A 14,536-nucleotide genomic window follows, 5' to 3' on the forward strand; every position below is an offset into this window, starting at 1 on the left:
GGCAGGAGCCTGCGTCTGGATTTTGGGGGTGCCAGCGCGGTCTGGGAACGGCGTTGGAGGCGGAGTGGGGAGCTGGGGGGGGTTGCCACCGTTCATTTCAGTCACGCCGAGATTGCGCTGAGTATTATCTAGGTTACTCTTAGTCACCTTTTGCACTTGCTAGTGTTTCTTTCCTAGTACAACTCATCCCACTTCTTGCATGTTCCTTATTAAAAGGGGCAAAAATCGTGTAGATTTTACACATTGTTTTTAGATGCAGCTGTAGCCTGGTAGACAAGAATATGACTTTCCATGCTCTGTTTAGAGAATCACAGAATTGTTTGGGTCGTAAGGGACCTTTAAAGCTCATCTAGTCCCCTCCCCCTGCAATGAGCAGGGACATCTTCAACTAGAGCAGGTTGCTCAGAGCCCCGTCCAACCTGACTTGGGATGTTTCCAGGGGTGAGGCATCTACCACCTCTCTGGGCAACCTGTGCCAGGGTTTCACCACGCTCATGGTGAAAAACTTCTTTCTTCTATCTAGTCTAAGTCTGCCCTCTTTTAGTTTAAAACCATTACCTCATGTCCTATGGCTACAGGCCTTGCTAAAAAGTCTGTCCTCATCTTTCTTATAAGCCTCCTTTAAGTACTGAAAGGTTGCAGTAAGGTCTCCCCAGAGCCTTCTCTTCTGCTCTGCTCATTCTCTGGAAAACTGATCTTACAGTCGTGCAATTTCACCTCTGTAACATGATAGAAATGAGGTTTAGTTTTTACCTAGCGTCAGAAATTAAGTTTGTAAAATGTCTACCCTTTGTCGGAAAGAGCAGGAATAAAATTCTGGGTGTCTTAGATGCACTAAACCAAACAATTTTGAGCAGCACAGTACACCTATAGTATTTTAAATTGCATGTACTTCATTATTTGGTTGAATTGGAAGTAGGTGGCTATGTTGTGTGAAGTAGCACTATAACTAGCATTCTTTAGGTGTTTAATTGTGGTAACATACTTATAACATGGAAAAATGTTATTGAAGTTACCCACTGGGACAGTGGCTGAATACATCTTAATTTTCTAAGTGTGATTTATGTGTAAACTGTTAAATCAAATTCTCTGTCATTACAGAGTCAGACCCAACTCTATTTCATCAATGACTTTAGAAGGTGATATGCATTGAATAGTCTTTGAAAACCAGCAGGCTGACCTAGTTATCAATTCTTAATGAGTGATCTAGTGTCAGTTGCTCTACTGACTTTTCAACCTTTTTGCATGAAAACTGAATGAATGAGACAAAACACAGCAGCACAGGGTCCATATCCACTGTCTTTCTCAATTTATTGTACGATATTGTTGTGGTTTAAACCCAGCCAGCAACTCAGCACCACACAGCCACTCGCTCACTCCCCCATGGTGGCATGGGAGAGAGAATTGGAAGCATAAAAGGGAGAAAACTCATGGGTTGAGGTAAAGACAGTTTAATAGGGAAAGCAAAAGCCGCATACGCAAGCAAAGCAAAACACGTAATTCATTCAGCACTTCCCAGCCATCTCCAGGAAAGCAGGGCTTCATCACGTAACAGTTGCTTGGGAAGACAGATGCCATAACTCTGAACATGTGTGCCCCCTTCCTTCTGCCCCCAGCTTTATATCCTGAGCATGATGTCATATGGGAAGGAATATCCCTTTGGCCAGCCTGGGTCAGCTGTCCTGGCTGTGTCCCCTCCCAGGTTCCTGTGCACCCCCAACCTGCTTGCTGATGGGGTGGTGTGAGAAGCAGAAAAGACCTTGACTTTGTGTAAGCACTGCTCAACTGTAACGAAAACATCCCTGTATTATCCATACTGTCTCCTGGAGAAATCCAAAACACAGCCCCATAGTAGCTGCTGTGAATAAAATTAACTCTGTCCCAGCCACAACCAGCACAGGTGTATCTATGCAGGTGGATGCAGAGGGACCCTTGCTTGAAGCTTGAGCATTCCTGTTGGGAAATCAGATCATGCTAGTGGAGGACCAAGCTAATGAAACTGATGAGTCTTGTTTCTGAGTCAGGGCTGGCTTGCAGCTGTCTAAACATGAAGTGAGCTAGGTTGCCTCTCTTTGTGCATGTCCATGTAACCATGTCCTTTCTGTCTTTGTTAGAGTTTAGTGGTAGGAGATTGGTGTTGTGGGGTTTGGGGTTGTTTTGTTGGTTTGGTTGGTGGTTTTTTTTTTTTTTTTTGCTTTGTGGTGGTTTGGGGTTTTTTTTAAATAATGGTTGGAAGATGTCTGCAACTTCCTGTTTGTTGTGTACATTCATATCTGCATTGGTTGAGCAGTGCACCCTTGAAAAGGGCATAAAATAATTTCAGAGTTATTTCAGACTCTATTAACTTCGAGCTTGTTAAGTGAGCATACTAATGATCCCATGGATCAATTTCAAAACAGTAGGAACAACAAAAATCTTGGCATTACCGAAAATTCTCCCATGGCAGGAAAATGAAAGAGAAAGCTGCTGAATTCAGCTTAGCTTGAACATGAGTCTCTAATGTCTGTGTTACTCTTATTGCAGTTCCGAGAAACTATGACCCTGCATTGCATCCATTTGAGGTTCCACGAGAGTACATAAGAGCTCTGAATGCAACAAAGCTAGAACGCGTGTTTGCAAAACCCTTTCTTAGCTCACTTGATGGCCACAGAGATGGAGTTAATTGCATGGCCAAACATCCAAAGAGTTTGTCTACAGTGCTGTCTGGAGCTTGTGATGGAGAGGTAAGCTGCAGTTACAAACCACAACAAAGAAGGTACCTTTCTTCCTTCTTTTCTTTTTCTTCCTCTCTTGTGTTGTTTTTTTTTTTGGTTTGGTTTGGTTTGGTTTGGTTTTAAATGTGCCTTGCTTACCTTTCTTTTGTGTCTTTGTTCAGCATGATACCCTATCTTCTCTCAGAAGGGTGGGCAGTGTTTCTCAAACTGCAGGTTGTAACCTCCCAGCACACAAAGGGTTTCAAAAATCTTAAGGCAGCAGCTTTCAGCTGTGAGCAGAGTGTGTGATATTCAGTGCCTCAGGATGGAGCAGTGAATATTAATATTTACAGTCCAGAGTGATTGCTGTTTGATGCCCGTGTGAACCTCCTCCTCCCCTTGAAGAAATTGAAGTGCTGCAGATAAAAATTACATGAAGTCAGATGAGCTAGGGGGAATGGGCACACAACCGAAAACTTTGTGTAATAATAATTTAGCATATTGCCTAACAAATGCTAACTCTGTATTTGTTTCATTATTTTACATAAATATTACAAATAGCAAGCAAGGACACTTTAATTAGAGTCAGTTGCAGAAAAAAATTTCCTGTCTTTTCTGCCTTCTGTCCTCTCTCACCCTTACGTTGTTCATTTGTATATTTTAAAGGTGTCTCCTGGGTAGCTGGTTGCTTTCTGCTTTTTATAGAAGGTGTATATGTCATGCAGTAATGTAAGGGAGATGAACCTTTTCGGAGAGGAGGGGAATAAGTTTATATGAAACATTGGCCAGATTTCTTATCCACTGATAGAGTGAGTAAAGTACTGGATACTATAAATACATTCAAATATAAAGACTGGTCTCCATTTCCTTGTTTTTTAAGTGGGCCCAATTTTAAATGGGCTTTGAAACAAAAACCTCTGTGAGAGGTAGAAGTCTGTATAAAATGTGGGACAGCAGCTGGACTGAAAACATTCAGTTGGTTCCAGAGGCTATTTCCTTGTGCTTTTCTCTTTAGAGGGGTATTTTTTTCTAAAATTATCACTGCTGCTGTCTTTTAGCAAGAATTATAGTTCAAAAAATAGGGGAAAGTAAAAATATGGTAAGTATACAGCCTGGATGGGGGGAAGGGGTAAGAAGGAAAGAGCTGCACTTTTAAAATGTTTTTTCAAGAAGGGAATAATTAAGTAGTTTTAACATTATAAAACCTGGCCGGTGTTCAAGCCAGCTATGCCATTTTGTTACAACATCTGTTGAATTATGAACTGCATTTGTGGGCTGTAGAAAACATAAACAACAACAGAATACTTCTCTGTTTTTAACAGGTTAAAATCTGGAACTTGACCAAACGGCAGTGTATTCGCACTATACAAGCCCATGAAGGCTTTGTTCGAGGCATGTGTGCTCGTTTCTGTGGTACATCGTTCTTTACTGTAAGTATAATGTGTCTTCTTAGTGCAACGTAGCAGTACAGAGTGCCTGTTCACCATCTGTTTTCCAGTGAGCAACTTACTCTCTGCCATACAATATTTGAATATCGTATGAACACATTCATTAAACTTGTCAGTGAACCTGACAGTTCTATTTCTGATGAAATTTTTTTGATGCTGTGATACAGATGTTATTCAAGACTATGGAGGGGATAAAACCCAATAAATTGCTAACAGATGGTTAGGTAATTAAAACTTGAGTAAATTAGTTTTCATTAAAGTAGTAGATAGATGATGATCATTGAAAAACATACAAACGCTTTGAAAGTATCCATTTGCATATCCTGTGATTAAAGGTAAGCCGATTAAGTCAACATCATTCCATGTTAATTAAACTTTATTAACTTATATCAACCACAACTGATTCAGTTGCCTGTAAACCACCTGGAAATAGTATGTCTTCCTGTTTGCATTAAAACAATTCTAAGATGATAAAATAAAAAGAATTGGTTTTGAAGAGCAGTGTGTCCTGAGGTTTTGCTTCTTTTGAGCTCAGCATAGAAGAGCTATTTTCACTACTATATATTTAGCTTTTCTGAAGTACAAATCAGGTTATGAGGTTAGTAGTTAGGATATAGGGGAAGTCATAGCAAAAAATTGTGTAGAGAGCGCACTTTACTTCTGTGTATGCCATGGATTGTTCTCTTTTTGAAAGGCTGCCTGTATTTAATTGCAAAGCACATCTAGTAAAATAAACAGAATATATTTATGTAAAACTGTACATGCTTTCTCCAATATTTCCAGGTTGGTGATGACAAAACTGTGAAGCAGTGGAAAATGGAGAGCCCGGAAAATGGAGAAGAAGAAGAACCTATTCATACAATTCTTGGAAAGGTAGTAATCTAAGTTTTCATTTTCCCACATCTCTTCTTTTGAATTAAGTTTGAACAAATTCTTATCTAGATCTTGGAGGAGAGAGAAATGGTGTGATATCACCTGTTATCAGAATGAGTTGTAAGGTGATGGCATCAAATTTGATAATGGCACTTTTAAAGTATCTTCAAGTTTTTATTATACTTATTTAACATGTAACCAGAAAGAAATATCTCAAATACCATCAGAGACTGCTTAGATCTGTCCCTTTCTTGTGAACTGATCAGACCTTTCTGTAGTCTCTTTCTTTTCAATTGTGTGTTGTCAGTGCTTAGTCTGCATTAAATAACTTTCTTTTCATGCCAATACCTCACAGACATTAAATACAAAATTTTGACTTTAAGTCTTTCTTTTTGACAAAAGCAGACTAAAAATACGTACTTCAGCATTTTCAATTTAATAGTTTGAAACTCTTTAATTATTGTAATGTCTATGGAATCTGTTCAGGTCCCCACTGAAAATTTGTAGTTGTACCCTTAAAACTTCCGTTTCCTTTGAAGTCAGCCAGGACTTTGTAAATGGGCTTCTAATGTTGGCTCCATTGTAAATTAACAAGAAATGTGAGTACACAGAAAGCTAGTCTACTGTGTAAGGGTACATCTGACAAGACAGTTTCTGGTAGCAGTGGTGACTTGGTTTTCAGTAATGTAAATGAATAAAAGTATGACAGACTCAATATGTGATGATTTGTTGATCTTTTTGATAACAGAACATACTTGCATATTTATGTATACAGTTGGTTTTGTAAATTTGTTATGTGTGTGTGTGGTTTTTTTCTTTTAAAGACAGTGTATACAGGAATTGATCACCACTGGAAGGAAGCTGTTTTTGCCACCTGTGGCCATCAAGTGGACATTTGGGATGAGCAAAGGACAAGTCCCATGTGTTCTCTGACATGGGGTTTTGATAGCATAAGCAGTGTAAAATTTAACCCCGTTGAGGTAATGTTTCTGTTATGTATCGGAAATAAAGTTTTTGCTTGATTGGTATAAGATCTAAACTCTTATTAACACCATCTTTAACAGCTTTTTCCAAATTTAGATTTTGATATGTGTTTTAACATAATACTTAGGGAGTTGTGTACATATATTTTTATGGCTATATTGCTTTGGAATGTAGTACCATATATTTTCATCTTTTAATCTTTTGTCTCTGTTAGTGGCAGGGAGGAGAAAGAAAAGTAGGGTGGTCTCCGTTCTGCCCACAGCAATATATATCCTGTACCTCAATCATATAATGTAGTGGTTATGTGGAGGCTGTGGAGCTCTCATCTGTTCCAGTACTCCCGTGACCAAGACTTCTCCCCCTTTCCATGGCAAAACAATTGCATTTGATCTTCTACTATATACCTCTCGGATGGGCTGTGTTCATAGATGAAGTGTTTATGAGGAATGCTTGTTACTTGTGAAGTAGAGAAGACTCTGTGGATTCTGAATCTTAGTGGGGAAAGCTATTTAAAATGTTTGTGCTGAATAATTAGTTGCACAGAAGGAATGATGAATGTATTTCCTTGATTGAAAAAGGTACTATTTGACTACCAGCTTTGTGAAATAGCTTAGGTATCTAATGTAAACTGCTGACTGTTTCACCATACTCATTTTGGTTTCTTTAGACATACCTTTTGGGAAGCTGTGCTTCTGACAGAAATATTGTGCTGTATGACATGAGAAAATCAACTCCATTAAAAAAGGTAATCTTTTTTTTTTTAACAGAAGCTTATGGCACTAATAATCATACTGATTAAGTAAATAGTCTGTTGATGATGGTAGAGAAAGGGAAGCTCTGAACTCTGAGTTCACTGAGTTTTCATTGTCTCTAATTTTGAGTCTTTTAACTAAGTTTGAATTACTGTTGGGATTTAAACCATGCAGAGTTAGAAGAGCCCTTTTCTGCATTCAAATGGGCTGTCATGCTCACTCTGTTGTAATTCTTGCTAAAGTGTCTGACCTGACAGCAATTTCACAATAAGAAATTCATGTTCCTATATTGCATTCGCTCTGTGTATGTGTGATTTTTTGTTTGTTTGTTTGGTTGGTTTTTCCTCCTTGCCAGAAGGAAACAAGGTAACTTCTAAGGCATTTCCTTTCCACCATTGGAGAGCCTTGCTCTGCATTTTAAAAGGTGTTTTTCTTTTGCGTGGAGATAAACCCTCCTCTACACACCTAGTATAAGCATTCAGAAATCCTTTGCAGTAGAATCAAAATTGTATTTATATGTGGAATTTACCAATGACATGGAAATTCTTACTTATCTTTAAGAGAATGTATGTATTTAAAACAAGAAGCAAGTAATTCATACATGCATACTAACCTCGATCAAGGTGAGTAGTTTTGAGTCCCAGGACTATCTTAACAGTTTTCTTCCTGAAATACAATATTCTGGCTTGTGAATATACACTCAGTATCCTTCTGGGATATTATGTACTGTCTGCAATGACAGTGGTCTGATACACACTGGAACGGTACTTAACTTAGTTATAAAATAGGAATGTTGTTGGCATAACAGTATTTCTTTCTCTCCCTGTGCCCCAACAATTTTTAATGAAGTTTCACTTGGGCCACTGAGACACAGATTCTAAAAATTGTCAGCGATGCCAGCTGGAGACCTGAATGTCAAAATGAACACAGACAATGCTGTAGGTCTGTAGTTACAAGTTAAAAGGATGTAGTTGGAGCCTTTGTGAATTAGGTTTGAGTCTAACAGAATTTTACATATGTATATATGCTAAATATATAAAAGTATGCATACATGTGCGTATGTACACATGTGTGCACATATATATGTGTGTATCTCATGTAGAAAGCAGCATGCTTAGGTGCATATCCTGCTATAGGAGTAAAATGCTGATGAATACTTCCGTGCATCTGTGGATATAGTAGCTTCTGGGTTTCTTGCTGGGATAGGAATGATTCTCCTGTGAGAGGCAGGTTGAATGTCCATTTCTGCATCAAGAGCTAAGAGCTCTGTAACTCCCAAGAGAAGGCTGCTGCTTATTAGAGGTACCATACCTATGTATGGTCATTGACTTCTAGCACTGCTATGTTCCTGGGGTTTGATCAGCAAAGCAGCTTACACACTGCTCTGCCTTTGCAACTCAGTGGGAGTCCTTTCCTTAATGGAAACAGGAATACAACTTTCTGCATCCTGAAGCAGTAGTTCTCTTGGCCATTTGTCCTGTCTATGAGTTTTGAAGTCTTAAGTTTCAAAGAGGGACAGATAAGATGGTGAGGTGCTGCAGAAGTGCAAAATAAGGACTAGCCTAGAAAAGCTGGGAAAAGATGAAGGGAAGCACTCCTGTTGAATGACAAGAGGAACATTCTTAACTGTTCACCTCAACCAAATACCTTCTAGATAGTAAAGGAGGACAGATTAATTATTTGGGCGACCCTGTTTTGTGTTCAAGTAATCTCAAAATCTCCAGGCTGATGCTCTTTGTAAGCAAGTGCTCACAGTTAAAATAAATAAACCAAGATAGCGAGGTTCACAAATTTGACTCGTCTTAATAAGGATTTTTTTCTTATGAAATGACTAAGTCTATGTACAGTTGATTAAAAAATAGTGTCAGAAGATGGCTCTGCTGCAGGTTTAGATAGTTCTGAAATGCCATTGTTAATGTATTTATGGCAACCTAAATCACTTCCAGCCCAGGTTGCCTTGTATAGTTGTTACTGAATATAATGCTAGAACTGTGCAGACGATCCTTTTCTTAGGCATTATTTTAATTCAAATGCCACTGCTGAAATAAACTGAACACTTGTAAGTTTGGGTAAAAAAATAATGGAGCAATATGTGGAGCATGGACTTTGACCAAACCTGTCCCCTTTTGAAAAAGAGCTGGATTTTTCAGCAATATTAGAGTTACTTTGTGGCGTGATTTAAAATATTTATTACACATACAGTCATAGAATAGTTTGGGTTGGAAGGGACCTTTAAAGGTCATCTAGTCCAGCCCCCCTGCAATGAGCAGGGGCATCTCCAACTACACCAGGTTGCTCAGATCCCCGTCCAACCTGTCCTGGAATGTTTCCAGGGATGGGGCATCTACCACCTCTCTGGGCAATCTGTGCCAGTGTACTCATTTGACGGTGGCTGAAAAACTTGGACAGGGAAGAGTAAAGAACCCTCCTTGATTATTAGCTTCCCAGATATGTGCAGGGTTTATAATTAGAAGGACAGTACTGAAATCTGAACAAAGTCTTGTTGTCACATTACGGTAAACATAGGACCTTTCAGTGGCCTATCCTCTCAGTAAAGTCACTTTTTGAAGTAGAGATCACTTTAGACATCTGATGATTATATTCGATTCTGGATGCATGCAATTTCTGAAAATGAGCAGTATTTTGCAGCATAGACTTCATACTGAACAGGATAATGTCACCTAGGAAATGAGGACTTAGGGAGAGTGAGAATCATGAGAATATGCACACACTCATAAAATCACAATCCTTTTTTTTGGGGTGGTGGTTCAGTAGAAGTTGTCACTATTAACTTGCTTTGAGATTGTGTTCATTGTTTTACAAGTTATAATTGTACAACTACATTTTGTTATACGTATGTAAATTTATAAAGTTTTGTATAGTAAGCTGAGAACAAAAATGAGTTTGGAGTACCTTAGCATTAAACACCCAAATTTCAGGATTTTCAAGTAGGATTATGGCTGGCCTGAAGCATTGTGGAAAATCCTGTTTAGAATTGTTCAACTTATTAACAAGTTGCTCTGTAATTATACAACTACTTTGCGTCAGGCATACTGTATGGGATTAATTTTTAAATAGAATAGTTGAAAACTCCTCCAAGACTCAGCAGAAGCCAAAGCTGTTGTGTCATACGGGTGTCAGATAACCTCCTCCCTGCCTCCCCTTCTCCCACAGGGGCCCAGCTGTTTATGCCACAGCTATCCCCCAAGGTGGGGGCATCTGACATGCAGCTTCTTAATACCTCTTGGCTAATCCACTCCTAGCAATGTGGAAGGGTCTTAATTAGACTGTCATCAGCTGCCTTCCTCCCACTTCAAGGCAAACTGGCCTCTTTGTAGCCATCTGCTTACTAGCAGCGAGCAAAGCTTATGAATGTGTAGCAAATGATTCACTGCTAGTACAGTGACAGTGGCGAGTAGATTACAACACAGTAACTTCTACACACATTGCTTGGCACTTCAACAAGAAATGGCAACTGTCCTGGAGAATTCATGAGCTGCAATTTCAGAGGTAAAATAATGTAGGGATAGTAATAACTGGGAGAACATCAAAATGTTATAATCGCTTTGCACGTGCTGGTTCACAGCGTCAGTTAATGACAATATCCCTTGAAATAACCATTTATATAGGCGTGTTTATGGATTACTTAACTAAAGGTTCCTGTAAATATGATGGAGAAGTGAAATTTTTCAGAAGTTCCGGGTGTACGTGTTGACTGCTATCATGTTTACATGTTAAATGACCACTTAGAAGAATTTGCTTCTAAGATGATTTAGAGAAGAAAATTTAATTGCAGCATCGCATAAGGCAGTGAGCATATGATGGGGGACAGGAAGTTCTCGAGTTCCAATTCTAACATTGCTAAGGCAACATTCTGTCATGTCACTATTCCTCTGCCATAACTCTGTATCTAGAAAGTGCTTGTCTCCAGTGCTACAGGAAGTTTTGAACTAGAGGGAGTATTTTACTGCCTATAACAAGGTAGCAATGTATAAATGCTTTCCAGGTTATCTTGAACATGAGGACAAATACACTGTGTTGGAACCCCATGGAAGCTTTTGTTTTTACTGCAGCAAATGAAGATTACAAGTAAGTGTCACCTTGCTTTTTGATAATCCTGATCATGTTATGTTTTTAATCTGTATCTTGGTGATTTACCATCATGCTAAAATAAATATTTTAAAAACTCCTTAAGCTCTAAAATTCAATCACTTAAGTAATAACCTAGAGAATTACAGGCTCACTGATTTTTTTAAAAAAATGAATTGATAGTAGACTGCCTCTTTCTCTGTATTTCAGTACCTGAGGGCGGAAAGCAGTGTAACTTAGAAAAAATGTAGCTGAAGCAATGCCAGTGTAACTTGCAACGGGACCTGGAAAATAAGTGCTGTTGGTCCAGTCTGAGGCAATATAAGTGTTTATTTTTATGCCAGCTCTTGTGAAGCTTGATATATTGTACTGATCAGTTGTTTTGATGGGAACATTTCTTTAAAAAAAAAAAAGAAATCTCTTGTGAAACAGTTCTAGAGACTGCAATACTTATCCTTTCGATGTCTCAGAGCAGTTTTTTAACCTTTGAACAATACTATTTATGTGAATAGCTAATGTGATCTCGAAAAAGATGTCTCTTCAAAACTAGGCTGCTGCAAAATGTGCTCCATATCCTTTTTGTCCAGGAAGTCAGTGATCTAACAATAGATCACCATTTTCTTATAGAACAGAGGAATTTTATCACTTATCTCAAGGCTGTTTTTCCAAGGAAATGGAATCTAGCCCAGACCTTGAAAGTGGGTGTTGTATCTAATGTACTGCTTTTCACCTATTTTGGTTATGGTATGGTAAGGCTACCAGGCTACCTAATCTATTTGTTTATGCATTTGTAAGTTTGTTGGGTTTGTTTTGTTTTGTTGTTTTTTTAATTCCCTTGCTAAACTAAAAATGGTAGCTGTTACTGTCAGGGGCAACTGTCCTCTTGCAAACTAAAGCAGTTAGTATAAGTGCAATGACAAGTGCATACATCAACAACACGCATGCAAGTGTTAGCTGGTTATATGGATTAGTGGTTTTGAATATAATGCTAGCATACTTTTTCTTGGGGAATTTGGAAGGAAAAAGCAATATTTGCCAGTAAACTATTGAATAAGAGACATTGAATTAATTCCAGTTATGCATTCATGTGCAGCAAGGAGAGTGAGAAACCTGCTAAATTACAATATAATTTTAATATAGTAGTGCAGGTTTTATTAAATGCACCTTTGCGTATTGGTACCAGGCAAATTAATGATCTACTCTGTTATTATGCCTTGCTGTGCATCCATGGGCTTGTTTATTCAAAGGGAGTACCGGTAGACCTCACCTGAGCTTTCAAGTCCTGAAGACCAAACCAGCTGTGGGCCACCAGCTGTGTGTGCATTTTTAATGTAATGCTTTTCTACAGATAGTGTGCTCTGCTGGTCTAGTATCTCTATGTATTGAAGGACCAAGCATTCCTTGGATTCCTACATTGTCTGGTCTAAAGACAATTAGGCAGTAGGAAAGGGCACCAACCAAATGGGAACTTCACAGTAGACTCTCAATTACTAGGAGTTCACAATATGGGGATACCTAGAAACCTTGCAGAGTTGGTAGGCTTGCTGTAATGATTCAGAGATGCTTGTCCAAGTTCAGGTTATGTACTTATATCTGAAGATGGAGTAGAGGAGGACAGTGTGGTGGCTGGAGAAATACATTTGGTCAGTGACTCCATGAATAGATAATGAAGGGAATAGTGGAGGCTATCTGTTCTTAGACAGTAAGCAAGAAACTTAGGTCTGGTCCAATAACTAAAGCCTCAAGCCCTAAACAATGCATCATTCTTTCTTTTCACATGATATGAGCAGTTCTAAAGAGTCCCTTCTGCAATATGGATGTATCCTTAAATGAGGTTTAAAAGTAACTGTTCAGCAAAAATGCACCATTTACTTAGGAGTTAAGATATTAAGCTGTTGGTGTGTTTATTTTAAAGCTTATATACTTTTGATATGCGCTTTCTTGAATCACCTGTGATGGTGCATATGGATCACGTGTCTGCTGTTCTTGATGTGGATTATTCACCCACTGGGAAAGAATTTGTCTCTGCCAGCTTTGATAAGTCTGTCCGCATTTTTCCTGTAGACAAAGGTCACAGCAGGTGAGTGATTTTACACCTTTCTTGCTATCATTCATTCCAGTGACCTCCCTCCCTAGTCCTCAAAATTCTTAATTCATTCATTAACATCTTCACTGGGGCATTCACTTCCTGTGAATATTGAAATCTTACTCTGTATAACCTGAGATTGACAGGTCATGTAGTTGACAGATAATTCTGGAGATCTTAGAGTTGAATTTCTACTTGATGAATAGCAGTACTTATGCAGTTTTAGATAAAAAGTGGATTATTGTTCTTGCTTGTATTCGTTTGTATTTTACCAAGATGCATCCCATCTTATTTCCCTCTGTACGTATCTTTAATGTTTTTAGGTCACTTCGTACTGTATCTGTCACCACTTTTTTTGTGGTGTTTGCAGTGTCTTAGAACACTGTGGCATTTGGTTTTCTACGACTGTCTTCATCCTGTTATGGATGATTGCTAAAGACGTTACATGAAAAGCATTGTTGTATGGATCAGTTTGGGACACTTTTGGGATCTGTTTCAGTATGCTTATTATGTTTTGTTCATATTTTGTTAACAAGGTTTTGATTCATGTGACAATGCTTTGAATACAACTCACTTTGAATTAGTTTTTCATGTAAGATTTCATAAGGCAATGTATTAAATATTTTCCTGAATCTCAGATTGGATCTACTGTGTTTCTATTATTATTTATTTTTCAGTTTGATGAAAATTGAAGCAAGTTATCAGATCTGTCTGGTATAATTTGTTCTTTATAAACCTACCTTCATTATTCTCTGTTGTCAATCCTTCCGCCTTTTTCTTTGTTCTTAACTTTGTTTTACTTCTAGTTGCCTTCCTCTCCCCAGCCTTGGCCACCAAAGAAGTTGCTGCTAGGTGAAGTTCTAGGTGGTTTGGGGGGTGGAAATGTTGAAATATTGATTGGGGGAGGAGTATATTTTTATTATTGATTGATGCGATTATGTATGCATTATTCAGTGTAACTGTTTGTATGCTCATGTACTGCATTAAAGATTGAGAAGGGGCTGTTTACATTTTTCTTTATAACTAATCTACAGGTAGTTTTCATTTTCCTCCTGACTTGCAATAATGTTTTAAATGTAATTAGGTATTGCAGTTCCTTTGTGGGTTTGTTTGTTTTGGTTTTTTTTTTAATTCTTGTATTATTAAACAATACAGTTAGCAGCTTCTGTGTTCTATAGATTTTCCTTTCTGTGGAATAGTAATGTTCAAAAAAGTGGTGATATGCAAACTTAAAGCCCCCAGAATCATAGAATCATTTAGGTTGGAAAAGACCTTTCAGATCATAAAGTCCAACCATTAACCTAACACTGCCAAGTCCATGACTGAACCATGTCCCTAAGTGCCATATCTACACGTCTTTTAAATACCTCTAGGGATGGTGACTCAACCACTTCCCTGGGCAGCCTGTTCCAATGCTTGACAACCCTGTGAAAATAGGTGAAATTTTTCCTAATATCCCATCTAAGCCTCCCCCAGCACAACTTGAGGATGTTTCCTCTCATCCTAAAAAGAGAGGAAATTCTACTTGGGAGAAGAGATTGACACCCACCTCTCTTCAGCCTACTTCAGCCAGTAGTTCCTACTGGGAACTACAGGCTTGTCAGCCTGACC

The 14,536-nt window shown here is 38.4% G+C and overlaps 1 protein-coding gene across 1 annotated transcript; it reads left to right on the forward strand.

Moving 5' to 3' along the window:
* Positions 1 to 2,493: 2,493 nt before the first annotated feature.
* DCAF13 (DDB1 and CUL4 associated factor 13) lies at positions 2,494 to 12,919 on the forward strand (the record flags this gene model as incomplete). Its single annotated transcript, XM_010292362.1, has 7 exons — positions 2,494 to 2,723; positions 4,016 to 4,123; positions 4,925 to 5,014; positions 5,839 to 5,994; positions 6,666 to 6,743; positions 10,757 to 10,839; positions 12,755 to 12,919. Coding segments are annotated over 7 exons (910 nt in total), but the record flags the coding sequence as incomplete, so codon positions are not given.
* Between the last annotated feature and the right edge of the window lie 1,617 nt (positions 12,920 to 14,536).

The sequence above is a fragment of the Phaethon lepturus genome, unplaced genomic scaffold (assembly GCF_000687285.1).
Source record: "Phaethon lepturus isolate BGI_N335 unplaced genomic scaffold, ASM68728v1 scaffold30838, whole genome shotgun sequence".
Taxonomy (NCBI): Eukaryota; Metazoa; Chordata; class Aves; order Phaethontiformes; family Phaethontidae; genus Phaethon; species Phaethon lepturus.